A 27,298-nucleotide genomic window follows, 5' to 3' on the forward strand; every position below is an offset into this window, starting at 1 on the left:
GCTCAGGATTTCTGTGCACACAGTGGTGTCTATGGGACGTCCTCCATACAACAACTCCAATCTAGCTGTCTCAGTAATTACTAGAATAGAGAGGATGTATGGAGGCTCAGAATTTCTGTGCACACAGCGGTGTATATGGGACGTCCTCCATACAGCAACTCCAATCTAGCTGTCTCAGTATTGAGTACAATGGAGATGATGTATGGAAGCTCATGATTTCGATACAGATATTTTCCACACAGCAACTCCATCCTGGCTGGCTTAGTACAGTTATAACTTGAAGAGAGTTGCTTTGCTGCATTGAAGTTCATTATTTTCATGGACAGTAGTGGTTGATAAAGCCATCCCCAGATTAAAGTACCCTGAAGAAATGCAAAAATTAAAAAAAATATATAAAACAAAAATGCAAAATCACTCCCATAAGAAATAAAAAAAATAAAGCGCAGATATTTAAAGTCGCAGTGTCTTGAAAAAGTCAGGGCTATAAAAATCTAAAATAAATTATCCCATACACAAGATGCGGTAATGAAAAGAAAGAAAAACAAGTGTTTTTCGGTCCCTCTTGCCTACAAAAAAGAAATAAAGAAAAACGATTTAAACACTTTGTAACTCAAATGTGTCATTTTCTGAGACCAGTAGCTTTTGCATTTTCTCGCCAATGGAGTTGTGGTTTTCTTTTGCATGGTGAGCTAATATTTTTATTGCCATAGTACAGTCCCCCACACACAGTGTGAAGCCCCCTAAGCCCCTGCACACGCACAGTATGATGTCCCAACACAAACATTACACTTGCCCAGCACAACAGATCAATCCAAAGCTGTAATCTTCAGAAAGGTAGTATGAACGTATGTAGCAAAAATCACCACATTCATGCATCACTGCAAAACTCCATCACCCTCCCTAACATCATCACAGCAGGAATGGAGTAGTCACCGGTTATTTCCATAATTAAAATGGGGACTGTCTGCTTCGGACAATCCCTTTTTGTCAGAAGGGACACTTAATGGTAAGGTGATCACTACTGGGACTCCCAGCAATCACCTGTGATAATTAGTTAAACCTACAGCACCCCCACAGGTTAAAGGAAGAATTACACAATTCTTAGAAATCAATGGACGATCCATGTAATGTATAAACCTCTGAGTCCTCCAGAGTAAGAAACATTCTTTGTAATCACTGATGAAAATCCTGATCTAAACATGTAGGAAAGCGAATACCTGTAGATAAAATTACAGCAAAATGAAATAAGGAAAAATCAGAATAAATTGATTTAAAAAAATAAAAATATTTAATTTACTTTAGTGAGAATTTTGATTTTTAGTACAAAAGAGATGCTAACAAATCACTTGATTGATAACCCTGTTTGGCACTTAAAAAAAAGCACCGTCCCATCTGCAGCCATAAAAAAGATTTAAAAAAAAAACCATGGCATTATTAGGAACAAATATATATTACCTGTAGTAGTTAATGAAAGGTAGGAGAAAAAAAAAAGTCCCCAAAACAAGTTTATCCTGCAGAAAAAGTGCCATATTCTACATTCTCTTGCTTTTCAGTGGAAATGTGCAGCATCCAATAATCCATAAAAATCCATTATTGCGCGTATATCAAAGTTTTATATACATTTAAAAAGGTCCTGATTACATTTTTGTAGAACATGATCTGAAATGTAGTGACACCCCAAGTCATGTGATAATCGCATCTATAGCAATGTACTGATCCGCACAGGGCAGGATTCGGTCATGCCACTAGGAGTGCAACTTAGGCTACGTTCACATTAGCGTCTTGCGGTGGTGCGTCGGGCGCAGCCGCGGCGACGCATGCGTCATGCGCCCCTATATTTAACATGGGGGCGCATGGACATGCGTTTGCATGCGTTTTGTGATGCATGCGTCTTTTTTGACGCAAGCATCAGGGCGCAGAGTACGCAGCAAGTTGCATTTTTTTTGCGTCCAAAATCCGGCCAAAAAAGGATGCATGCGTCACAAAACTATGCGTTTTGCATGCGTTCTTGTTTGCGTTGTGCATTGCATCACCGACGCAGCACCGCACAACGCAAATGTGAACGTAGCCTTAGAGGGGCTGTCCTCTGGTTCCTACTGGGAAATACGGAGTTATTAAAGGATGGAAGGGCGCCCCATTATGGCTCTATTATACAGCTTCAATAGACCTGGCCATGAGTTCATTTCAGGGGGCATCTTGTAATGCATGTATATTAATACCACCCCACTCATTACTGGTGGTGGGGGAGTGTAAGATAAAAAGCGCAAGGAACCATTTAATAAAAATCAAGCTGAACTACCCCCTAGACCTCGGCATCACAAGTACGGATGGCAGAGGTCAAGCCATGGATAAGAAGATCATGTTGGGTACGAAGCAAACTATCCAATAAATGGTAGTGGTATACATAAGTGGTTATCGATGCCTACCCAGAAGTGCTGTAGAGGGTTCCAGGATAAGGGTCCAGGTAATGCCAATCATGCCCACCCACCCAGCCATTGCAGATCTAAAGTCATAAATGCTAAGCCAGTGCTCACCCCACCCATCTCCAGAACGGGGGAAGCCTTCAACCCTTTCTTCAGACTGGTTCTGCACCTAATGTGAATAGAGAAGTGGTTGCACAGAAATGCTCTCTCTGTTCACTTCTATGGGAGTCCCCCCCCCCCCCCAAAAAAAAAAAAAAGGTCAAGCTCTCTTTTTACAGCTCTAATAGGAGTGAATAGAGAGCCTCATATGCACGACCACCTCTCCATTCACAGCCGCTGGGAGGTGACCCCATCTATTATACATTCATGGCATATCCAATGGTTATGCAATAAATATGACAGGAACACCCCTTGAAGCACTGGTAGGGTGGTCCTTGCATGTCCTGCACATGAGCTGGGCAAGGAAAGGGGAAGTGGTCCAGTGATCGCTCTTCTGCTTCTTCAATGCTGTAGCTAGGTGGCATTCACCAGGGTACTAGAATCCTTCTGCTGCCAGTCCAAAGGGGCAACGGAGGAGCCTTCATTAACTCACTGAATCGCTGATAAAAAAAAACCAAGCAAACGGTAACTAATGATACCCACAACAAGTGTAGTGTTTCCTGAGATCTGTAGGTATAAAATGTGAACAGAAACCTCAATTCCTGCCATTCATAAATAGAGTGGAGGGAGGTGAAGTATTGGGCCGCAGTAAAGTTCTGCAAAGTTTGTGGCACCATGCATGGCATCATGTCAGTGCAGCTAAATAATGAAGTCCAGCTTGGTCGACACGGTTTTACAGCCTTTGTCAGAAAACAGTTTTCTTTCTTTTGGTAAATACGTCATTTCATAAGCGACCAGAGATGCCAACGTTTCATTCTCGTGAAGGCCCCTAAGTCTGAGCTCCGCCAAGACACATTTCTTCACATGACGGAACTCCAGTGGCAGAAACGGGACAAAGTAATCTATCAGGTTCTTCTCAATGAGGCCACTATGCCAGAAGCCACCTGGGCAAGGAAGAAGGAAACACAAAATTAGTCCCGCTGATACCCTGGAGATCTGTGCCCATGCATGGCATCACTGAAGACCCCCATTAGGTCAGTGGTCTTGTACACCATGAGACAGGTGGTCAGGTTACATACAGAGAATCTCAGGCACAGGTCAGATTGTAGACAGGTCAACAATAGCGTTGTGGTGCACCAGAAGGTTAATGGGGATTTCTTCTTTCAGCTTTTAATTGCACAGGCATGCTCTGTTAAAAATAAATAAAAATCTATATCTATCTATCTATCTATCTATCTACTATATAATTGTCTAAGGGTCACTTCCGTCTTTCTGTCTGTCACAGATATTGATTGGTCGCGGCCTCTGTCTGTCATGGAAATCCAACTCGCTGATTGGTCGTGGGCGTTTTGCCACGACCAATCAGCGACGGCCACAGTCCGGCGGCAATATAGCCGCTCTTTCCTCCCCGCAGTCAGTGCCGACCCGTACTCCCCTCCAGTCATCCCTCACACAGGGTTAATGCCAGCGTTACCGGAGCACGGTGTAACGCACTCCGGTTACGCAGCTATTAACCCTGTGTGACCAACGTTTTACTATTGATGCTGCGTATGCAGCATCAATTGTAAAACAATCTAATGTTAAAAATAATTTTTAAAAAATTATTATATACTCACCTTCCGCCGCCTTTCCCGCTCCTTGCAACGCTCCGGTGACCGCTCCATGCAAGCGTCAGGTTCCGGTGGCAAGGATGGTATGTGAGAAGGACCTGCCATGACGTCACGGTCATGTGACAGCGACGTCATCACAGGTCCTGCACTCATACCAATCCTGGGACCGGAAGCTGCTGCGTGCACCGCACACAGGCGACAGGACTACAAGGGGCCCTCGGAAGGTGAGTATATGTTTCTTTTTAATCTTTTAACCTGTTACATACGTAGCTGGGCAATATACTATGTAGCTGGGCAATATACTACGTAGCTGGGCAATGTACTACGTGGACATGCATATTCTAGAATACCAATACATATATATATACACACGTTTGACTCTGCCCCAGATAGCTCCATCGCTGCCCCCAATCTATGCTGACAAGGCCACAGTGTCCTCAGCAGTGATGCCAAGGTAGACGTCTCGTGCCGTCTGCTTCCGATTAGCAGCAGCGGTCACCTGCTACAGTCATGAAGTCACCACTGCAGCAGTATCTGATTTTCCTAGTTTTTTTTTTTTTTTTTTTTTAATAGAGCGCGTCTGTGGGAAAAAAAAAAATAAAAAAATTGAAGTCAAAACATTTACCAGGTCTTTCTCTGCATGTTGATTCACTATTCTCCTCCTCACTGTAATGTGGACCTTCAGCGAGTTGGCAGTCCATCTTGCTTTTGACCAAGTAACAGTTTTTTTGAGTGATTGATTATTTTAAAAGAAAGTGGTGATGGAGAAGCGGCTCATAAGTGTAGAAAGAAGCAGATTTGTCTGATAATATATATAACATAGCTTTGTATGTTCACTTGGACTATTGATTTACGTAAAGTTTACTGACAATTTACAGCAACCATTTAAGGAAGCCCTCCTCCCCCATCAAAGTTTTTATCCTCTTAACCCCTTACCGGCATCGGACGTACTATACCGTCCGATGCCGGCTCCCCTGCTTTGATGCAGGGCTCCGCGGTGAGCCCGCACCAAAGCCGGGACATGTCAGCTGTTTTGAACAGCTGACATGTGCCCGTAATAGGCGCGGGCAGAATCGCGATCTGCCCGCACCTATTAACTAGTTAAATGCCGCTGTCAAACGCAGACAGCGGCATTTAACTACCGCTTCCGGCCGGGCGGCCGGAAATGACGTCATCGCCGACCCCCGTCACATGTCCGGGGGTCGGCGATGCGTCTCCATTGTAGCCATAGAGGTCCTTGAGACCTCTATGGTTACTGATTGCCCGTCGCTGTGAGCGCCACCCTGTGGTCGGCGCTCACAGCACACGTGCAATTCTGCTACATAGCAGCGATCAGCAGATCGCTGCTATGTAGCAGAGCCGATCGGCTTGTGCCTGCTTCTAGCCTCTCATGGAGGCTATTGAAGCATGGCAAAAGTTAAAAAAAAAAGTTTAAAAAAATGTGAAAAAAATAAAAAAAACATAAAAGTTTAAATCACCCCCCTTTCGCCCCAATCAAAATAAATCAATAAAAAAAATATCAAATCTACGCATATTTGGTATCGCCGCGCTCAGAATTGCCCGATCTATCAAATAAAAAAAGTATTAACCTGATCGCTAAACAGCGTAGCGGGAAAAAAACTCGAAACGCCAGAATTACGTTTTTTTGGTCGCCGCGACATTGCATTAAAATGCAATAACGGGCGATCAAAAGAACGTATCTGCACCGAAATGCTATCATTAAAAACGTCATCTCGGCACGCAAAAAATAAGCCCTCAACCGACCCCAGATCACGAAAAATGGAGACGCTACGAGTATCGGAAAATGGCGCAATTTTTTTTTTTTTTTTTTTTAGCAAAGTTTGGAATTTTTTTTCACCACTTAGATAAAAAATAACCTAGTCATGTTTGGTGTCTATGAACTCGTAATGACCTGGAGAATCATAATGGCAGGTCATTTTTAGCATTTAGTGAACCTAGCAAAAAAGCCAAACAAAAAACCAATGTGGGATTGCACTTTTTTTGCAATTTCACCGCACTTGGAATTTTTTTCCCGTTTTCTAGTACACGACATGTTAAAACCAATGATGTCGTTCAAAAGTACAACTCGTCCCGCAAAAAATAAGCCCTCACATGGCCAAATTGACGGAAAAATAAAAAAGTTATGGCTCTGGGAAGGAGGGGAGCGAAAAACGAACACGGAAAAACGAAAAATCCCCTGGTCATGAAGGGGTTAATATATTGCAGTCATCATATTAGCACTGTGTACCTACAATTGCTGATTTTCCCTTTATACCCAGATAATTCTTCTATTTTCCATTAGGTCTGTAAGATCTCGTGATTAAAAACTGACAAGCTGAATCCTTGTAAGCTGTATGCAGAAACAGGAGGTCAATTTTCCTTGTATGAGTCACTGCAAAATTCTATGGCAGGCAGAGTGGGGGCCAGATGGGTCAGGAGTTGTAGAGGGGAATGATAAATGCAGGGACAAGAGACTTCCTGCTTCTACAGAGAAACTAGAAGAATTAGCTGGGTAGAAAGGCAAAATGAGTAATTGTAAGTACACAATGCTATATAATATGGTGACTGCAATATATTAAGAGGATACAAATGTTGATGGGAAGAAGAGGGGGACTTCTCCAAGATCTTGCACGGACGCAGTCACTCACTGTTTTTATTATTGAACAGCTCGACTGACAGCACATTCTCCACATCCTTCAGCTCCAGATCTTCTCTCTTTTTTCCAGAACCCCAAAATTGCAGCATCAGCCTATTGATGAGATCACCACCAGCATTGCTGAGGGAAAAACGACACAGAAAAAGCCCCGATGAGGGTCATATTCCAATCCGATTTATACATTTATTACATTTTTATATACACAAATAGGCATTTGAGAATCTCCCAGTGAATACAATTCCCTGACTCTTCCCCTTTTGTCAGGTTCAGTGGGGTTTAACCTGCGGTCCTCTAAATTGTGTGACACTACAACTCCCAGCATGTCCTGTCTGTCGACAGCTCCCAGGACTTGCCATTTCACAACAATTGGTGGGCCACTCCTGACTGGTCAATATTTTCATATACTACTCAGCAATTATATCCATTTCTGGGAAAACTGCCAGTCCACAGAGTTTGTGATTAAATTTTACTACAGGCAAAACAGCAAGAACCATGGTACAGGCGGGCACAGGGCCTTAGTTACAAGTGACCGCCATGCCCACTATCTACAAATTACTAAGAAACAGCGTTCCTAAACAACTGGCCTTTTCACTACTATCAGTGGGTCTCAAATGTCAAAGATAAAAACTAGGCCTCGTTTTCCATAGCAACCAATCACTACACAGCTTTCATTTTTTCAAAGCAGTTTAAGAAATAAAATCTGTGTTCTGATTGGTTTCAACAGGGCTTGCTTTACTGTTCTTGGAAGTGAAAATTTTAGTTGCTTCTATGGTTACTTGTAACACGTGAAGATGGGGGGGGGGTACCTGAGAAAAATAAAGATGGCTTTGCGATAGGAGACGCCGTCTATATGCTCATAGTAGTCCAGGAAAGGCTTGATGGCGTCGATAAGACCAGGGTGGAGCTTGTCCATTTCATCAAATATAAATATGGAGCGAGCACATTTACTGGTGTTTCCTCGAATCCATGACTGAAGCTGGTCCTGAGGGAGAAGACATATTCCGCTGTGTATCACATCCGATTTAGCTCTGCATCCCCTCCACTAAGAACTACAACAGGCGTCCACACATGGTGGGCCTAAAGGCCCCAAGATTGTGTGCCAAAGAGTTGGTGTGGCCACCAGGGGACCAATATTGGCCTTTACACCTGCTATGTAGGGCACCTATCTTTGGCTATTAAATAAAAGCTTTAACCTCTAGGAGACATGGCCATTTTTTCCTTTTAGAGACATTATTTTCTTTTATTTTCCTATTAATATTAACATACAATTTTTTTTTATAGCATGAGCTGTAGTATTAAACCACACCATTAATTTTAAAATATTTAAAAAAAAAAAAGAAAAGAAAAATTCTATTTGGCGCAAAATTTAATAGAAAAAAAAATGTCAAAGTTGCTTTTTTTTTTTAAAGGTTTTGTTATGACATTCATTTTGCAGTGAAAAAATGACTTGGCAATTGTAACACCAAATTAATATAGTTTTTTTTTGTTTGTTTGTTTTTTAAACTACCGGAATTAAAGAAAAAAAATTTAAAAAAATTCTCACCCGCCTTATTCTGAGAGTCAATTTTTATTTTTTTTCAGCTGATAGTTATATCATTGTGTATTAAGCCTTATTTTTCCTTTTCGGGCTGTAGTTTTTATCCTCACCATTTTGGGGTACGTACATTTTTCTGATGCCTTTTACATGTTTTTTTTTTTGGACGGTGACATTGTGATTTGTTTTCCCCGTTTCAGGGTACGAAACCACGATAAGGAAATGGCAGCTCTTTGGACGCCGCATATTTTAGCGGCGTCCAAAACGCTGCGTTCTAATCATGCAGTTAAATCCGCATGTGTTCACTGAACCATGCGGATTTACTGCATCCAATACATGTCCATTGTGGAAATTTCTGTTGCGGAGACTAGGATCTCCGCTGCAGCTCGTAAACCTGCACCGCCGCCGAGTTTACGCCACGTCAAATAGCAGCACAGTGGGCAGGAGATGTCTATAAATCCCATCCATCGTGCTTCTAATGTACAACTCAGCGTTCTGAACGGAGAGCAGGTGAGCTGCTTCCAAAACACTGCTACTCCTGATACTGGACACTTACCCTTAGTGTTCACTGTACAAGCTACAGATTTTTATATTTTATCTTCTTCAGCCAAACATGCATTGATACCATATTTTTTTTTTTTTATTGGAATTTTTTTTTATATTTCACTAATTGTCTATTATTATTTAAGCTTCTATTTTATTAATCCACCTTATTTGATTGTTTATATAATACACTGCAATACTGCAGTAATGCACAATTAGAAGTAGCCGAGCTTCATAGGTGTATTACCATGGTCGTCTCCAATATCAGAGTGCCCTTACTTAAAAAAATAAATAAATATATATATATACTTCAGAATTGCCTTTACATTTTTATAGTGACCTGCACAAAAAGCATTAAGCTACTTACTGGTAGCGGCATTTTTCGGAGGCCCATGACAGCACTACGAGAGAGGGGATCCGCCCTTCAGGAACAGGAAACCTACAGATACAAAAGGGCGGCACCTCTCCCCATGCATCAGTTGTATTTCAGAGCCTGAGAGGACTACCGCGGTTAGTAGCACACAAATATACATTATATACCGTTTATGTACAAAAATAATCCATCATATTGAACTATATACTACACGTGAGATCTATCTATCTCATTATATATACTATAGGAAGTGCAACCCCCACGTGAATAGGGAGGGAACTAAGGGTGCTGTCATGGGCCTCCGAAAAATGCCGCTACCAGTAAGTAGCTTAATGCTTTATTCGGACTCCCATGACAGCACTACGAGAGAATTACAGAGATGTAAACTACCTTAGGGAGGGACTATAGCCTGCAGCACCCTTAACCCGAAGGTGAGATCAGAAGAGAACCCCCAGTCCAACCTATAGTGTTTGAAAAAGGTGGAAGGGGATGACCACGTAGCCGCCTTACATATCTGGTCGATGGAGACTCCAGATCTCTCAGCCCAGGATGCAGCCATGACCCGAGTGGAATGTGCCCTCAGATTCTGCGGAACAGGACCTCCACCTGCAGTATAAGCCAGAGAGATAGCCTCCCTAATCCACTTTGCTAACGTGCACTTTGACACTCTAAGACCTTTCCTGGGACCTTGGAAGGATAGAAACAACGCATCCTCTCTCTTCCAAGCATCAGTGACTGATATATATTCTAAGAGACATTTCCTAACATCTAACGTATGGAGTAACTCCTCTTTGGAATTAGAAGGATTAGGGAGAAATGATGGTAGAACTATCTCCTGAGATCTATGAAAATCTGAGGCCACTTTTGGTAAATAAGCTGGATCTGGTCTGAGGACTACTCTGTCCTGTAGAAACTCTGTATAGGGGGAGAGCCTAGAAAGAGCCTGTATGTCTCCTACCCTACGAGCAGATGTAATTGCCACCAAAAACGCTGTTTTGAGGGATAGTAATTTAAGTGAGGCTGAATGTAAAGGCTCAAACGGTTCTTTAGTCAAGGCTGAGAGGACTAGGTTGAGATCCCAAGGCATTGACCTATTCCTGTGTATAGGTCTGGATCTACTAGCTGCTTTGATGAACCTTGATACCCAATAATTACCAGCAATGTTACAAGAAAATAGAGCCCCCAGGGCTGAGACTTGTACTTTTAGAGTACTTGTGGATAGATTTAGCTCTAGCCCCCTCTGCAGGAATTCTAGAATCTGGTTAATTGGTAAACCCTCTTCGATATTAAAATTTGAAGAGGCCAGAAACTTCCTCCAAGTTCTAGAGTAGATTTTAGTTGTTATGAGTTTTCTACTCTTCATAAGGGTATCAATGAGATTTGGAGAAAATCCTGTTTTTTAACAGTGACCTCTCAAAGACCATGCCGTCAAATGGAGACCCTTCACTTGTGGATGGTTGATCGAACCTTGATGAAGTAAGTCCGGAATGTCCGGCAGTACCCAGGGGTCTTCCACCGACATGGTCCTGAGCCAGGAGAACCAAGCCCTTCGGGGCCAGAACGGAGCGATCAGTATGATTCTCGCTTGATCCTCCCTTATCTTTCTGACCACCAGAGGCAACAGGTTTAGCGGGGGAAACGCATAAGCCAACCGGAAATCCCATCTGATCAGGAAGGCATCCACTGCCAGCGGATATTCCCTGGGATTTAAGGAACAGAATTTTTTCACTTTCCTGTTGTCCTTGTTGGCAAATAAGTCCACCTCTGGATGACCCCACCTGCGAACAATCTGGTTGAAGATCTTTGTGTTCAGAGACCATTCTCCTTGTCTTAAGGTGTTTCGACTTAGAAAGTCCGCCCTTATATTTTCCTTCCCTTTTATATGTACTGCTGTTAAAGATAGAAAATGGTTTTCCGCTATCTGGAGCAGGCGGTCCGCTATTTCCATCAGGGACTCGGAGCGTGTTCCACCTTGGTGATTCACGTAGGCAACTGTCACCTGATTGTCGGAGAGGATTTTGACATGGTGACCCTGTAGATACACGAGGAGTTCCTTAATTGAGAATTCAATTGCCATCAACTCCTTCTGATTGGAAGAGGCCGATGTCTGGGAGTCCCATAGACCCTGGACTACAACGTCACCCATGTGTGCCCCCCACCCCGTGGGGCTGGCGTCTGTTGTGATTACCCGAGTCACCTGAGTCACCCAGGGAACTCCTGCTGACAGATTGTCTTCCTCTAGCCACCATCTAAGAGATGCAAGAACCCCTGAACTCAATGTCATCTGACCCTGCAAGGAACCCTGTAAGACTATCATAATGTAGTACGTCAAACTGTAAAGGCCTGGAGTGGAATTGGGCCCAACGGACGGCGGGGATACAGGAAGTTAGGGAACCTAACAAAGACATAGCCTGTCTAAGGGTCATGGATGGTTTATTAATTGCTTTTAACACCTGTTGTTGGATATGAAGTAATTTATCAGGTGGAAGACAGCATTGTTGAGACTCGGAATTTAACAGCAGCCCTAGGAACCTCTGGGTCTTTAGGGGTTGCAAACGGGACTTATCGTAATTTACGATCCAGCCCAGATTTTCCAGTTTAAATATAGCTGTTTTAACCTGAGCCAGGCAATGGTCTACTGAGTTCCCCACTATTAGGAAATCATCCAGATACGGGACAATGAGGATATCGGATTCACGTAAGTGCGCCATAACCTCCGCAACTATTTTAGTAAATACCCGGGGAGACGCTGAGAGGCCGAAGGGAAGGGCTCTAAATTGAAAATGGCGAACAATACCTCCCATAGACACCGCCACACGTAGAAACTTCTGAAAGTTTTCGTGGATAGGAACATGATAGTATGCATCCTTTAAGTCCACAACTACCATGAAGCAGTGTTTAAACAACATCTTTATTGCAGAACTGATTGACTCCATTTTAAACGTGGTATTAACCAGGTATTCATTAAGGGATTTGAGATTGATAATAGTCCTGAACGACTTGTCTGGTTTTTGAATCAGAAAAAGAGGAGAGTAGAATCCTCTTCCTCTTTCTGACTCCGGAACCTCAATCAGTACATTTTTACGGCATAAAGTCATGACCTCTGACTCTAGGGCCGTCTGCTCAATAGTGGAGGAACGCAAGGGGGTTAGCATAAATTTATCCCGAGGCCAGTGAACAAATTCCAATTTTAGGCCTTCCGATATAATACCTCGGACCCAGTCACTATCCGTGATGTTAGTCCATGCAGAAGAGAAGGTTGACAATCTCCCTCCCACAGGGATTGCTAGTCATTGGTCTGGTTTCTTACGTTCTTTTGAGGAACGGCGAAACATGTAACCCGTACCTTTCCTGCGTCTATCCTCCCATCTAAAATTTTCTCTAGAGGGTGAGGACGCGCGCTTCCTTCCACGACCAAATCTCCTCCTGTTGAATGGACGCCGGTAAGAAGCTGATGACAAATTAGGGAATTTTTTCTTATCATCCCCAGCCTTTTCGAGCAGCTCATCCAAAGTTGGCCCAAAGAGATATTCCCCTTTACATGGGATAGCGCATAACTTGGATCTTGACTGGATATCCCCCGACCAACACTTCAACCATAAGGCTCTACGAGCCGCGTTGGAGAGTCCTGCTGCTCTGGCTGCCATTCTGACCGAGTCCACCGATGCATCCGACAGGAAAGCCGCCGCATCCTGAATCACTGGAAGCGCACCTAGAATAGAATTCCTGGAAGCGCCTTCTTTAAGCTGGGATTCCAACTGTTCCAGCCAGACCATCAGGGATCTGGCTGTACAAGTCGCAGCCACTGCTGGCCTCAAAGATCCGGCTGCCATCTCCCAGGTACCTTTAAGGAAGGTATCCGCCTTCCTGTCAAGGGGGTCTTTAAGGGAACCCATGTCCTCGAAAGGTAATGCTGCTTTCTTAGATGCTTTCGCCACCGCAGCATCTAATTTAGGGGCCTTGTCCCAGGTATCCACAGCCGCATCCTCAAAGGGATACCTGCGCTTTAAAGCCGGTGGCAAAGAACCTTTCTTCTCCGGTTTTTTCCATTCCCGGAGAATCAGGTCTTGAATTTTATCATTCACCGGGAAAGATCTGCGTTTCTTGTGTTCCAAGCCGCTGAACATTAGCTCCTGACGGGAAGGCTGAGTCTTAGGCTCTTCTAGGCCCATCGTGCCTCTGACCGACTTGACTAGTTTATCCACCCGGTCTAGAGGCAGACAGAATCGGCCAGAGTCCTCTTCTGATGATGAGGAAGAGAGAATCGAGCCATAAGAACCCTCCTCTTTATCTTCCTCCGAAGAGTCTGAGATCACCGAAGCTCTTTGTTTTGAACTTCCCGCCTGGGACAAAGACCGCAGGGATTCCTTAACTTCCATACGGATCATCTCCTTTAGACTAGCCGTAGAAGCAGATTCTTCCGCTACCTAGGGGAGGACAATAAGGGAGATACCATCTATCTAGCCTGATGTCACTCAACCCCTCCACTCCTGTAGACCTCACCGTCTGTTGTATACAGGAGGCACACAATTTTTTAGGGTAGGAATCTGGTAAAGGAACTTCACATAGGGCACACTCCTTATGTTTCGACTTTGCACTTCTCTTCCCCTAGAATCACAAAGTATAAGGGGCCCGCGTCACTGAGTGAACATTCACGTAGATCACTTACCAGTGTACGCCAAAGAAAAAGGTACCGGAACACGAGGGGGCTCCTTGCCAGTCGAAGCTCTAGATCCTTGCCTGGACGAGCTTTTACGGCTGGACTGGTCACTTCTGATATGCTCCTTTCCCACGGCTTCCTGCCGCACTTTATCCAGAAGCTGAGGCTGCTGCTCACCATCATCTGCCATGATGAGACTGTGGCCAAAAGCAGGGTTCTATCGCCAACACCTGCTTATATCCCCTGTATTCCGGTCAGCAGGCCACCTGGCGTGTTCCCCATTGGTTCCTGATGATCAGGCTGCAGCTGGGATGTTAGCGGTGGTAATGCAGAAGAAACCGGCGACCGGACCATGGGCGCCGCCATTTTGGAAAAGACCGCGCATGCGCAGCCCCCCGCAAACCGGAAGCGCCTGCCGGCTCCACCCCCCGGCGCCCCAGCGTTCCGGAAACGCTCAGTGAGCGATGCAGGACGCCGGGAATGCCCAGCAGTGCTCCGGACGGCGCTCCACTTCCGACGCCGCAACTGTACCACCGCACCTCACCGCCGCCGCCTGACCCAGGGGGGGGAAATGAAACATACCAACGCCGGCTTCCGGAGACAAGGAATCCTCCGGACCCTGCTCCCTGCTGCCAACGCCACTGACGTGCAGTCCAGCCTGGACCACCGTGGCGTCTCCAGGACTTTCCGCACCGGTCGAGGTAGGAGACCCCCCCGCTACCAGATTCGACCGGCCGGCCTGGGCTCCTTACGAGATGAAATCTGTAGGATCCTGTCCCTCCAGGAACAGGAAACCAACTGATGCATGGGGAGAGGTGCCGCCCTTTTGTATCTGTAGGTTTCCTGTTCCTGAAGGGCGGATCCCCTCTCTCGTAGTGCTGTCATGGGAGTCCGAATAAAAAAGTTCATATTATTTTCTCTGTATATTGAAGGGAACCTGTCAGCAGATTTGCTGCTATAAGATGCGGCCACCACCTTTCAGGGTTTATCTACAGCATTCTATAATGCCCCCGGTCCGACCTGCAAGTGAAGAAAAATAAGTTATATTATACTCACCCGGGGGGCGGTCCGGTCCGATGGGTGTTGCAGGTCCAGGTCCGGCGCCTCCCTCCTGCTTCATCGCTCCCCGGCATCGCGCTCCTGCGCAGGTGTACTTCTCCCCCTCTCTGACCTTTCCCAAAGCCTGCTCACTACAGTACTTTACTCTGCCCCTCAATAGGGCGGAGATGTACGCCTGCGCAGGAGTGCCGATGCCGGGGAGCGATGAAGCAGGAGGGCGGCGTCGCAAGATGGGAGGCACCGGACCCAGACCTGCGACACCCATCGGATCAGACCGCGCCAACCCCCCGCCCCTTCCCCCGGTGATTATAATATAGCTTATCTGTCTTCACTTGCAGGTCGGACCGGGGACATTATAGAATGCTGTAAATAAGCCCTGAAAGGCAGTGGCTGCATCTTATAGCGGCAAAATCTGCTGAAAGGTTCCCTTTAAAACACTGTGTAAAAGCAAAACAATAAAAGCAAAACAATACTGATTTATTTTTTTATTCTGTCCCCCACTCCACCCAAACAAAACTATAATTTTTCCATAGCAAAACAAAAAAAAAAAAAAAAAAAAAGGGTTAAATAGGGTGCCCCAAAAAGCGTCCCACATATGAATGGAGGGTCAATCTGCATACCTTGTACTGGGGGATCTGGCTGTTGTGTGGGAAGTGCAGGGTGGACAGAAAGAGATGGACAAATTTGCTTTTCATTCCCAAATCATAAATATTCTCTGCAATAATTTTGCTCATAAAGTTCTTGCCGGTGCCGCTCCAGCCGTGCAGGGATAATGCCAGGGGCTTCCTGGGGTTCTCATTGCTCATAAATCCATTCAGTGCCTTGTAGATGATTTGATGTGCCAAGTGCTGTCCGAAAAGTTTCTCCTCTAAACTGAGATTTAGGGCTGAAAGAAAGAAGAAATAAAAATTATCCTGAGCTCATTCTGCCTGTAAGGGTATGTGCGCACGTTCAGGATTTTTCGTGTTTTTTTGTGATAAAAACGCATACAAAACGCATACATATGCATCCTATCATTTAGAATGCATTCTGCAATTTTTGAGCACATGATGTGTTTTTTCTGCAAAAAAAAACGCATCACGTTAAAAAAAGCAGCATGTTCCTTAATTTTGCGTTTTTTTAAGCGTTTTTCCCGCTATTTAATGCATTGGGAAGCTCCTGAAAAAAACGCGCAAAAAACGCATGCGGATTTCTGGCAGAAATGTCCGTTTTTTTTGTCAGGAAATTTCTGCAAGAAATCCTGAATGTGTGCACATACTTTAAGGCTACGTTCACACTTGCGTACCCGCGCTTTGCGCACGGCTGCGTACTTTCTCCCTGAAGCTCCGTCCACTTCCGCACAAGTCCGCCTACTTCTACACGCGTCCTGCATGCCTATCTACGCAGGACATGTGGATGTATGCGTTTCCATGCAGTCGGCGGGTGCGTCAAAACGATGCATCCGCATGTCCTGCGTACCCAATGTTAAAGATAGGGTACGCAGGACGCATGCAGAAGTAGGTTAGCAAGACTAACCCCTATGCAGGAGTGGTTCTGCAGGGGGTGACCAGAGACCATTTTTGGCTGTTTTGGTCACTTTTGCATTTTGTCATTGCTCTCACCCCTGGAGGTACTGTACAGTAGCATGAGGCGGTGTCTACAACCCTCAGAAGTTGCTCAGGTAGTGCAGCTCATCCAGGATGGCACATCAATGTGAGTTATGGCAAGACGGGTAGCTGTGTGTCAGCACAGTGTCCAGGCAAGGAGCAGATACCAGGAGACAGGCCAATGCACCAGGAGACCTAGAGGGGACCGTAGGAGGGCAACAACCCAGCAGCAGAACCAGGGCCGTATTTAGAGTTTCTGCTGCCCTAGGCACTTTTCGTGCTGCCTCCCCCATTGGTGAGTATGACACTATCGGCAGTGACTTAGGCTACTTTAACATCAGCGATTTTTGACATTTGCGGCAGTTTTTCCGCATCTGTAACGGATCACTTACGGCAACAGTGCGTTCGGCCTCATTCATTCCCTATGGGACTTGGACATGTGCGGCGCGGCACTTGCGGTTTTGCCGCGATCCGGCAAATGCGGTACTTGCAGCAACAGGGAAAAAAATGCTGCTAGCCGTGTTTTTTTGTCTCGCCTCAAGTGCAAAACCTCAAGTGCCGCACATGTCCGCAAGTCCCATAGGGAATGAATGAAGCCGAACGCAGAGTTGCCGGCCCGTAACTGATACGTTACGCGGCAGATGCGGAAAAACTGCAGTATCTGCCGCGAACGGAGAAAATTGCTGATGTGAAAGTAGCCTTAGCAAACCTTTCCAGTTGTCATGTGAGAATCTGGTGAATCTCATACACATTACATGGTCAGTTGATTCTGCCATGGTTGCAAGGTTTGACAGATTTCTAAAGGGAACCCCCTCTTCAGCCTCACCCTGTTGGATGCAGGACGCAGACTTCCCTCAGCAGCCTCTCCTCACTCCCGTAAGCAGCCTCCACCTGCCAGATGCAGCCTCCACCTGCCGAATGCAGCCACCTCAGCAGCCTCTCATCTCACCAGCCTCTCCTCTCCTCACCAGCCTCTCTTCCCCTCACTAGCCTTCCCCTCTCACCAGCCTCTCCTCTCACCAGCCTCTCCTCTCACCAGCCTCCCCTCTCACCAGCCTCCCCTCTCCTCACCAGCAGCCTCTCCTCTCCTCACCAGCAGCCTCTCCTCACCAGCCTCCCATCTCCTCACCAGCCTCTCTTCAGCAGCCTCTCATCTCCTCACCAGCCTCCCCTCTCACCAGCCTCCCCTCACCAGCCTCCCTTCTTCTCTCCTCACCAGCCTTCCCTCTCACCAGCCTCTCCTCTCCTCACCAGCAGCCTTTCCTCTCCTCAAAAGCCTCCCCTCTCCTCACCAGCCTCTCCAGCCTCCCCTCTCAGCAGCCTCCCCTCTCCTCACCAGCCTCCCCTCACCAGCCTCCCCTCTCCTCAGCAGCAGCCTCCCCTCTCATCTCCTCACCAGCCTCTCCTCTCCAGCCTCTCATATCCTCCCCTTAGCAGCATCCCCTCACCAGCCTCTCCTCTCCCCTTAGCAGCCTCCCCTCTCATCTCCTCTCCAGCCTTTCATATCCCCCCTTAGCAGCCTCCCCTCACCAGCCTCTCCTCTCTGCTTAGCAGCCTCCCCTCTCATCTCCTCTCCAGCCTCTCATATCCTCCCCTTAGCAGCCTCCACTCACCAGCCTCTCCTCTCCCCTTAGCAGCCTCCCCTCTCATCTCCTCTCCAGCCTCTCATATCCTCCCCTTAGCAGCCTCCCCTCACCAGCCTCTCCTCTCCCCTTAGCAGCCTCCCCTCATCTCCTCTCCAGCCTCTCATATCCTCCCCTTAGCAGCCTCCTCTCTCCCCTTAGCAGCCTCCCTCCTCAGCAGCCCCCTCATCTCCTCACCAGCCTCCCCTCTCCTCACCAGCCTCTCATCTCCTCAGCAGCAGCCTCCCCTCATCTCCTCACCAGCCTCTCATATCCTCCCCTTAGCAGCCTCCCCTCACCAGCCTCTCCTCTCAGCAGCCTCCCCTCTCATCTCCTCTCCAGCCTCTCATATCCCCCTTAGCAGCCTCCCCTCTCCCCTTAGCAGCCTCCCCTCTCATCTCCAGCCTCTCATATCCTCCCCTTAGCAGCCTCCCCTCACCAGCCTCTCCTCTCCCCTTAGCAGCCTCCCCTCACCAGCCTCTCCTCTCCCCTTAGCAGCCTCCCCTCACCAGCCTCTCCTCTCCCCTTAGCAGCCTCCCCTCACCAGCCTCTCCTCTCCCATTAACAGCCTCCCCTCACCAGCCTCTCCTCTCCCCTTAGCAGCCTCCCCTCACCAGCCTCTCCTCTCAGCAGCCTCCCCTCACCAGCCTCTCCTCTCAGCAGCCTCTCCTCACCAGCCTCTCCTCTCAGCAGCCTCTCCTCACCAGCCTCTCCTCTCAGCATCCTCCCCTCCCCAGCCTCTCCTCTCCCCTTAGCAGCCTCCCCTCTCCCCTTAGCAGCCTCCCCTCTCCAGCCTCTCCTCTCCCCTTAGCAGCCTCCCCTCTCCAGCCTCTCATCTCCTCAGCAGCCAATCATATCCTCCCCTTAGCAGCCTCCCCTCACCAGCCTCTCCTCTTAGCCTCCCCTCACCAGCCTCTCCCCTCCCCTTAGCAGCCTCCCCTCACCAGCCTCTCCCCTCCCCTTAGCAGCCTCCCCTCTCCAGCCTCTCCTCTCCAGCCTCTCATCTCCTCAGCAGCCACTCATATCCTCCCCTTAGCAGCCTCCCCTCACCAGCCTCTCCTCTCCCCTTAGCAGCCTCCCCTCTCCCCTTAGCAGCCTCCCCTCTCATCTCCTCATATCCTCCCCTCACCAGCCTCTCCTCTCCCCTTAGCAGCCTCCCCTCTCATCTCCTCTCCAGCCTCTCATATCCCCCCTTAGCAGCCTCCCCTCACCAGCCTCTCCGCTCCCCTTTGCAGCCTCTCATCTCCTCTCCTTTGCAGCCTCTCCTCACTCACATCAGCAGACTCCCGTCTCCTCTCTCACCTCACTCCTCTCTGCTGATTCCTCTCACACTGCCCGCCTCCTCTCCCTGCTCACCGCCGACTTCAGTATCTTCTCCCACAAACATGACATGCTGCTCAGCTCTGCAGTCTGCTCCAGTGCTTCTACATTAAGAAGAGCGCGCGGCATGTCACATGCCCGGCGTCAGGACCATGATGCACTTGGGCCTGCCTGCTGCTTAAAGGTACAGCACCCATTTCTGGACGCCAGATGCACCCTAACAAGAAATGCCCGGATAGCTGGCGGCCCTGCGCCCGAGACCCCTCCCCCCGCAGCAGCCGTGGCTGAGGTAGGTGGGTGGGCTGACCCCCGAACCTAAAAAAAAAAAAAAAAATTTTTTTTTTAAACTTGCTCACATTACATAGTTATTAAGGTTGAAGGAAGACTATATGTCCATCTAGTTCAACCCATAGCCTAACCTAACATGCCCTAACGTGTTGATCCAGAGGAAGGCAAAAACAAAACCCATGTGCAAAGAGTAAGCTCCACATTGGGGAAAAAAATTCCTTCCCGACTCCACATACGGCAATCATACTAGTTCCCTGGATCAACGCCCTATCAAGGAATCTAGTGTATATACCCTGTAACATTATACTTTTCCAGAAAGGTATCCAGTCCCCTCTTAAATTTAAGTAATGAATCACTCATTACAACATCACACGGCAGAGAGTTCCATAGTCTCACTGCTCTTACAGTAAAGAATCCGTGTCTGTTATTATGCTTAAATCTTTTTTCCTCCAACCGCAGAGGATGCCCCCTTGTCCCTGTTTCAGGTTTATGATTAAAAAGATCATCAGAAAGGTCTTTGTACTGTCCCCTCATATATTTATACATTAAAATGAGATCACCCCTTAGTCTTCGTTTTTCCAAACTAAATAGCCCCAAGTGTAATAACCTATCTTGGTATTGCAGACCCCCCAGTCCTCTAATAACCTTGGTCGCTCTTCTCTGCACCCGCTCCAGTTCAGCTATGTCTTTCTTATACACCGGAGACCAGAACTGTGCACAGTATTCTAAGTGTGGTCGAACTAGTGACTTGTATAGAGGTAAAATTATATTCTCCTCATGAGCATCTATGCCTCTTTTAATGCATCCCATTATTTTATTTGCCTTTGTAGCAGCTGCCTGACACTGGCCACTGAATTTAAGTTTGTCATCCACCCATACACCCAGATCTTTTTCATTGACGGTTTTGCCCAGAGTTTTAGAATTAAGCACATAATTATACATCTTATTACTTCTACCCAAGTGCATGACCTTACATTTATCCCCATTAAAGCTCATTTGCCATTTATCAGCCCAAGCTTCTAGTTTACATAAATCATCCTGTAATATAAAATTGTCCTCCTCTGTATTGATTACCCTGCAGAGTTTTGTGTCATCTGCAAATATTGAAATTCTACTCTGAATGCCCCCTACAAGGTCATTAATAAATATGTTAAAAAGAAGAGGGCCCAATACTGACCCCTGTGGTACCCCACTGCTAACCGCTACCCAGTCCGAGTGTGCTCCATTAATAACCACCCTTTGTTTCCTATCCCTGAGCCAGCTCTCAACCCACTTGCACATATTTTCCCCTATCCCCATTATTCTCATTTTATGTATCAACCTTTTGTGTGGCACCGTATCAAAAGCTTTTGAAAAGTCCATATACACTACATCCACTGGGTTCCCTTGGTCCAATCCGGAACTTACCTCTTCATAGAAACTGATCAAATTAGCCTGACATGAACGGTCCCTAGTAAACCCGTGCTGATACTGGGTCATGAGGTTATTCCTCTTCAGATACTCCAGTATAGCGTCCCTTAGAATGCCCTCCAGGATTTTAGCCACAGTAGAGGTTAAGCTTACTGGCCTATAGTTTCCGAGTTCAGTTTTTGTTCCCTTTTTGAATATTGGCACCACATTTGCTATACGCCAGTCCTGTGGCACAGACCCTGTTATTATGGAGTCTTTAAAGATTAAAAATAATGGTCTATCAATGACTGTACTTAATTCCTGCAGTACTCGAGGGTGTATCCCATCCGGGCCCGGAGATTTGTCAATTTTAGTGATTTTTAGACGCCGCTGCACTTCCTGCTGGGTTAAGCAGGTGACATTTAATTGGGAATTTTTATCACTAGACATTTTGTCTGCCATGGGATTTTCTTATGTAAATACTGATGAAAAAAAGTCATTTAGCATATTGGCTTTTTCCTCATCCTCATCCACCATCTCACCCAGACTATTTTTAAGGGGGCCAACACTATCATTTTTTAGTTTCTTACTATTTATGTAGTTAAAGAATATTTTAGGATTATTTTTACTCTCTCTGGCAATGAGTCTCTCTGTCTCAATCTTTGCTGCCTTGATTTGCTTTTTACAGAATTTATTTAATTTTCTGTATTTATTTAATGCCTCCTCACTACCTACTTCCTTTAATTCTCTAAATGCTTTCTTTTTGTCCCTTATTGCGCCCCTTACAGCTCTATTTAGCCATATTGGTTTCCTCCTATTTCTAATATGTTTATTCCCATACGGTATATACTGTGCACAGGTCCTATCCAGGATGCTAATAAACGTCTCCCATTTTCTCTGTGTATTTTTGTGTCTCAGGATATCGTCCCAGTTAATTGCACCAAGATCCTCTCTCATCCGTTGGAAATTTGCCCTCCTGAAGTTTAGTGTCCTTGTAACCCCTCTACTACACATCTTTTTAAAGGATACATGAAAACTTATTATTTTGTGATCGCTATTTCCCAAGTAACCCCCAACCCTTATATTTGATATGCGGTCTGGCCTGTTGGTTAATATTAGGTCTAGCAGTGCCCCCCTTCTTGTTGGGTCCTGAACCAGTTGTGAAAGGTAATTGTCTCTCATAATTGTCAAAAACCGATTACCTTTGTTGGAACTGCAGGTTTCTGTTCCCCAATCTATTTCAGGGTAGTTGAAGTCCCCCATAATAATGACTTCTCCTTGAGTCGCAGCTTCATCTATTTGCTTTACGAGAATATTCTCCATTGCTTCCATTATTTTTGGAGATTTATAACAAACCCCTATCAGTAATTTATTATTTTTTCCCCCTCCCCTTATCTCCACCCACAGGGATTCTACATTTTCATTAAATTCACCTATATTATCGCGCAGGATGGGTTTTAAGGATGATTTTACATATAGACACACCCCTCCCCCTCGCTTATCTGTACGGTCATTTCTGAACAGGCTATAGCCCTGCAAGTTAACAGCCCAGTCATGGCTCTCATCCAGCCACGTTTCAGATATCCCCACCATGTCATAATTATGCTCCAACAACATTAGTTCTAATTTGTCCATTTTGTTGGCGAGGCTTCTGGCATTAGTATACATGCACTTTATGTTCCTCTCTGTACTTCTATTTCTTAAATTATTAACTGTTCTGACCCCACCCCCCATGCCACCGCCACCCCCAACTTCCTTATTTGTGCCCAGGACTCTGTCTGCACTATCTTCCCCTCCTATAAAATGAATACCCTCCCCCCCAATTCCTAGTTTAAACACGCCTCCAACCTTCTAGCCATTCTCTCCCCCAGCACAGCTGCACTCTCCCCATTGAGGTGCAGCCCGTCCCTAGCGTAGAGCCTGTAGCCAACTGAGAAGTCGGCCCAGTTCTGCAGGAACCCAAACCCCTCTTTCCTACACCAATTCTTGAGCCACTTATTAACCTCCCTAATCTCCCGTTGCCTCTCTGGCGTGGCACGTGGTACCGGCAGTATTTCGGAAAATACCACGTTGGAGGTCCTTGCTTTCAACTTGCAGCCTAATTCCCTGAAATCATCTTTAAGGACCTTCCACCTACCTCTAACTTTGTCATTAGTGCCAATGTGCACCATGACCGCTGGGTCCTCACCAGCCCCTTCCAATAATCTGTCCACCCGATCAGCGATGTGTCGGACTCGAGCGCCAGGTAGGCAGCACACCGTTCGACGATCCCTGTCTTTGTGACAGATTGCCCTATCTGTTCCCCTAATAATTGAGTCGCCCACTACCAGCACCTGTCTGGCCTGCCCTGCTCTCCTATTTCCCTCCTTACTGGAGCAGTCACTCCTCCGGCTTTCAGAGGACATGCCTGGCTGCAGCAGTGCTACCCCTGTACTGGCACCCCCCTCATCTGCCAACTTAGCAAACTTATTGGGGTGTTCCAGATCAGGACTAGCCTCCCTGGCACTCTTCCCTCTACCCCGCTTCCTAACTGTCACCCAGCTTGCTACTTCATTGTCCTGCAGCTCCATCCCACCATCCCCCCCCTCATCTGTCCCATTGAGCGTCTGCTCCGTGAGCAGAAGACTCCTCTCCATGTTGTCTATGGATCTCAGTGTTGTCAGCTGCACATTTAGAGTCAGAATCTGGGTTTCCAAATGCACAGCGTGCTCACATCTCGCACAGCAGTATGCACCCTCGATCGGCTGCTCAAGGACTGCATACATGTGGCAAGATGTGCACTGGATGGCATTAACAATCGTGGAGCACATTTCCTAATGGGGATTGCACCAGACAGAACAGTTCAATAAAAAAAAAAAATAAATACAAAGTATTAATAAAAATCAGACAGCAATTCAGTAATTCCTCCCCTGAAAACTCCCTGACTCCAAAGTCACTGAATCACAAGTCACACTTACGCTCTGGTCACACTCGCTCTGCTGAAGATTTATAGAGATTTTTTTTTTTTTTTTTTCCTAGTTCCCCTCAACAGCAATCCACCTTGCTGTTCAAATGCACTTCCAAAAAGGACTTGAGCCCCAAACAGCTGCCCCTTATAAACCCTTAACTATGAGCCCCCACCCTAAGTTAACCCTTATGAATATAGCTACCCCCAATTCAGCAACTCACACCAATTCACACAGGTATTTGTTAAAGGCTTTCCAAATACCTCTTCACTGAATCACAAGTCACACTTACCGCCGTCCACACTTACGCTCTGGTCACACTCAGCTCGCTCACACTCGCTCTGCTGAAGATTTATAGAGTTTTTTTTTTTTTTTCCTAGTTCCCCTCAACAGCAATCAACCTTGCTGTTCAAATGCACTTCCAAAAAGTGCCCCGCCCTAGGCACGTGCCCTCAAGTGCCAAGTGGCAAATACGGCCCTGAGCAGGACCACTATCTCCAATTTTGTGCGAGAAGTGCCAGAGCCCTGCAAAATGACCTCCAGCAGGCCACTAACATCCATGTGTCTGCTCAAACTGTCCGAAACCGACTCCATGAGGGTGGTATGAGAGCCAGACATCCACAAGTGTTTGTTGTGCTTACAGCCCAACACTGTGTAGGGCCATTGGCATTTGACAGAGAACATAACGAGCGTCAAATTTGTCATTGGTGCCCTGTGTGCTTCACATACGAGAGCAGGTTCACACTGAGCACATGTGACAGAGTCTGGAGACACCATGGAGAGCGATCTTCTGCCTGCAACATCCTCCGGCATGACCAGTTTGGCAGTGGGTCAGTAATGGTGGTGCTGGGGGGGGCATTTCCTTGGAGGGCCGCACAGCCCTCCATGTGCTCGCCAGAGGTAGTCTGACTGCCATTAGGTACCGAGAGGAGATCCTCAGACCCCTTGTGAGACCATATGCTGGTGCGGTTGGCCCTGGGTTCCTCCTAATGCAGGACAATGTCAGACCTCATGTGGCTGGAGTGTGTCAGCAGTTCCTGCAAGATGAAGGCATTGAAGCTATGGACTGGCCCGCCTGTTCTCCAGACCTGAATCCGATTGAACACATCTGGGACATCATGTCTCGCACCATCCACCAACGTCACGTTGCACCACAGCATGTCCAGGAGTTGGCGGATGCTTAAATTCAGGTCTGGGAGAAGATCCCTCAGTAGAACATCTGCCGCCTCATCAAAAACATGCCTAGGCATTGTAGGGAGGTAATACAGGCACGAGGAGGTCACACACAGTACTGAGCATCATTTCCTTGTCTTGAAGCATTTCCACTGAAGTTGGATCAGCCTGCAATTTGATTTTACACTTTGATTTTGAGCAACATTCCAAATCCAGACCTCCATGGGATATTCGTTTTTATTTACATTGATCATTTTTATGTTTTACTGTTTGCAACACATTCCACTACTCAAATTCACGGACGGCCTAAAATTTTTATGGACATTTGAACCCCCCCTAAAGATCAGAAGAGGAGTGCTCTCCGACAAAGAAAGGGATCTCAGAGGACGAAAATCATACCTGACCTTTCTGTGATCTATAGATAAGCAATGTAGAAAGCTGATCAAATGTTTAAAATGCCATAAGAGTCCATCAATAAAAAGCAACAAAGCACAATTTATATAACACAAAGAAAACAAAATACACCACATAGTACTATATGTAGGACTACAGGCACCACATGGGCCCCATATACTGCTCCAAACAGAATGCCCCCTATACATTACTCCATACAGTATAATGGGCCCCATATATTGCTCCATACAGTATAATGGGCCCCATATATTGCTCCATACAGTATAATGGGCCCCATATATTGCTCCATACAGTATATTGGGCCCCATACATTGCTCCATACAGTATATTGGGCCCCATACATTGCTCCATACAGTATATTGGGCCCCATACATTGCTCCATACAGTATAATGGGTCCCATATATTGCTCCATACAGTATAATGGGCCCCATACATTGCTCCATAGAGTATAATGGGTCCCATATATTGCTCCATATTCCCGGAGCACAGGCAGCGGGGCTGGGGAATGGGCGGGAGGTGAATACCTGAAGCAGGTTAAGGGGTTGTAGTGCATCGAATCCCTTCAGGCTGCCAAGACGTGACTCTTTCTGCGACAGGTCCTGTTTGTACTGTACATGGCAGCCTTTTTAGTGCATGCACAGTACAAACTTCCAGTACATTATATGACGTAATTCAAAAATAAAATAAAGCGCAAAAATTACAATTCCCCTGGTCAGATAGAGGGTTATCAAGGCCTCTACGTCCTGTCAGCGAGTAGAAAGTCTTCGGCTACGTCCCCACGACGCGCGTTTGACGTTGCAGAATTTCTGCACCTATTAGTGACTTAGGTTACTTGCATTTTTAGGTGCGCTTATAAACATGCGTTTTTATCGTGGTTTTGCTCATGGTATGCTTTAAACAAAGTCGCATAACTTTATTGTAACTCTAGTGTTAGGCTTTGACAAATCTTTAATACACAAAGGCTGTGTGCACACGTTGCTGATTTTTCGCGATAAAAACGCTATAAGACACTGAATTTTTTTACCTGCGGAGTTTCCGCACCTAACACAAGTCTATGGGGACAATCCACACATAAAACTCAGCGTACTGCAGGACAAGGGGACCCCCACACCGCCGCCCGGATTACTCGTGTGTGAGCGGGCCTGAGGCTCTGTGCACAGCGGAGCCTCTTCTCTGAAGTCCATAGCTGATACATTGCAGCAAACTATCAGCACAGTACAGCTATGTGCTGCACCAGTTGACATTGGTGGGGACATGAGCTCAGGCCCCCATTTCCCAGTGTGAGGGTCAGATGTGGTGCCCACATGGTGCCAGGGTCACAGTGCAGGACTACAACTCCCAGCAGGGATGTAACCCATCACTACTCCCATCTAACCTGTGCTATTGAAGGGCTTGTCCACCAGGCAGCACTCCACCAGCCGGCCGCAGTAGAACTTTGGGGAGGACAGGTAGCCTGTAAGAGCGGAGGCGGCTGCTATAGCGAGACCCGTGGTGATGGGCTCCAGGGACACGGCGACATGGAGGAGCGGAGACGCCAGAAGCAAGAAGAGGAGCCACGTCCCGGGCCGGGACCTCCTGACTGCAGCCATGGCACCGGGGAAGA

The 27,298-nt window shown here is 46.7% G+C and overlaps 1 protein-coding gene across 1 annotated transcript; it reads right to left on the reverse strand.

Moving 5' to 3' along the window:
* Positions 1-1,265: 1,265 nt before the first annotated feature.
* LOC138662445 (torsin-1B-like) lies at positions 1,266-27,298 on the reverse strand. Its single transcript, XM_069748100.1, has 5 exons — positions 27,071-27,298; positions 15,578-15,843; positions 7,595-7,770; positions 6,781-6,908; positions 1,266-3,466 (listed from the first exon to the last, which is right to left on the reverse strand). The coding sequence occupies exons 1-5, from the start codon at positions 27,282-27,284 to the stop codon at positions 3,222-3,224; spliced, it is 1,029 nt and encodes a 342-aa protein (XP_069604201.1). The 5' UTR covers positions 27,285-27,298; the 3' UTR covers positions 1,266-3,221.

This window comes from Ranitomeya imitator, chromosome 2, assembly GCF_032444005.1.
Source record: "Ranitomeya imitator isolate aRanImi1 chromosome 2, aRanImi1.pri, whole genome shotgun sequence".
Lineage (NCBI taxonomy): Eukaryota > Metazoa > Chordata > Amphibia > Anura > Dendrobatidae > Ranitomeya > Ranitomeya imitator.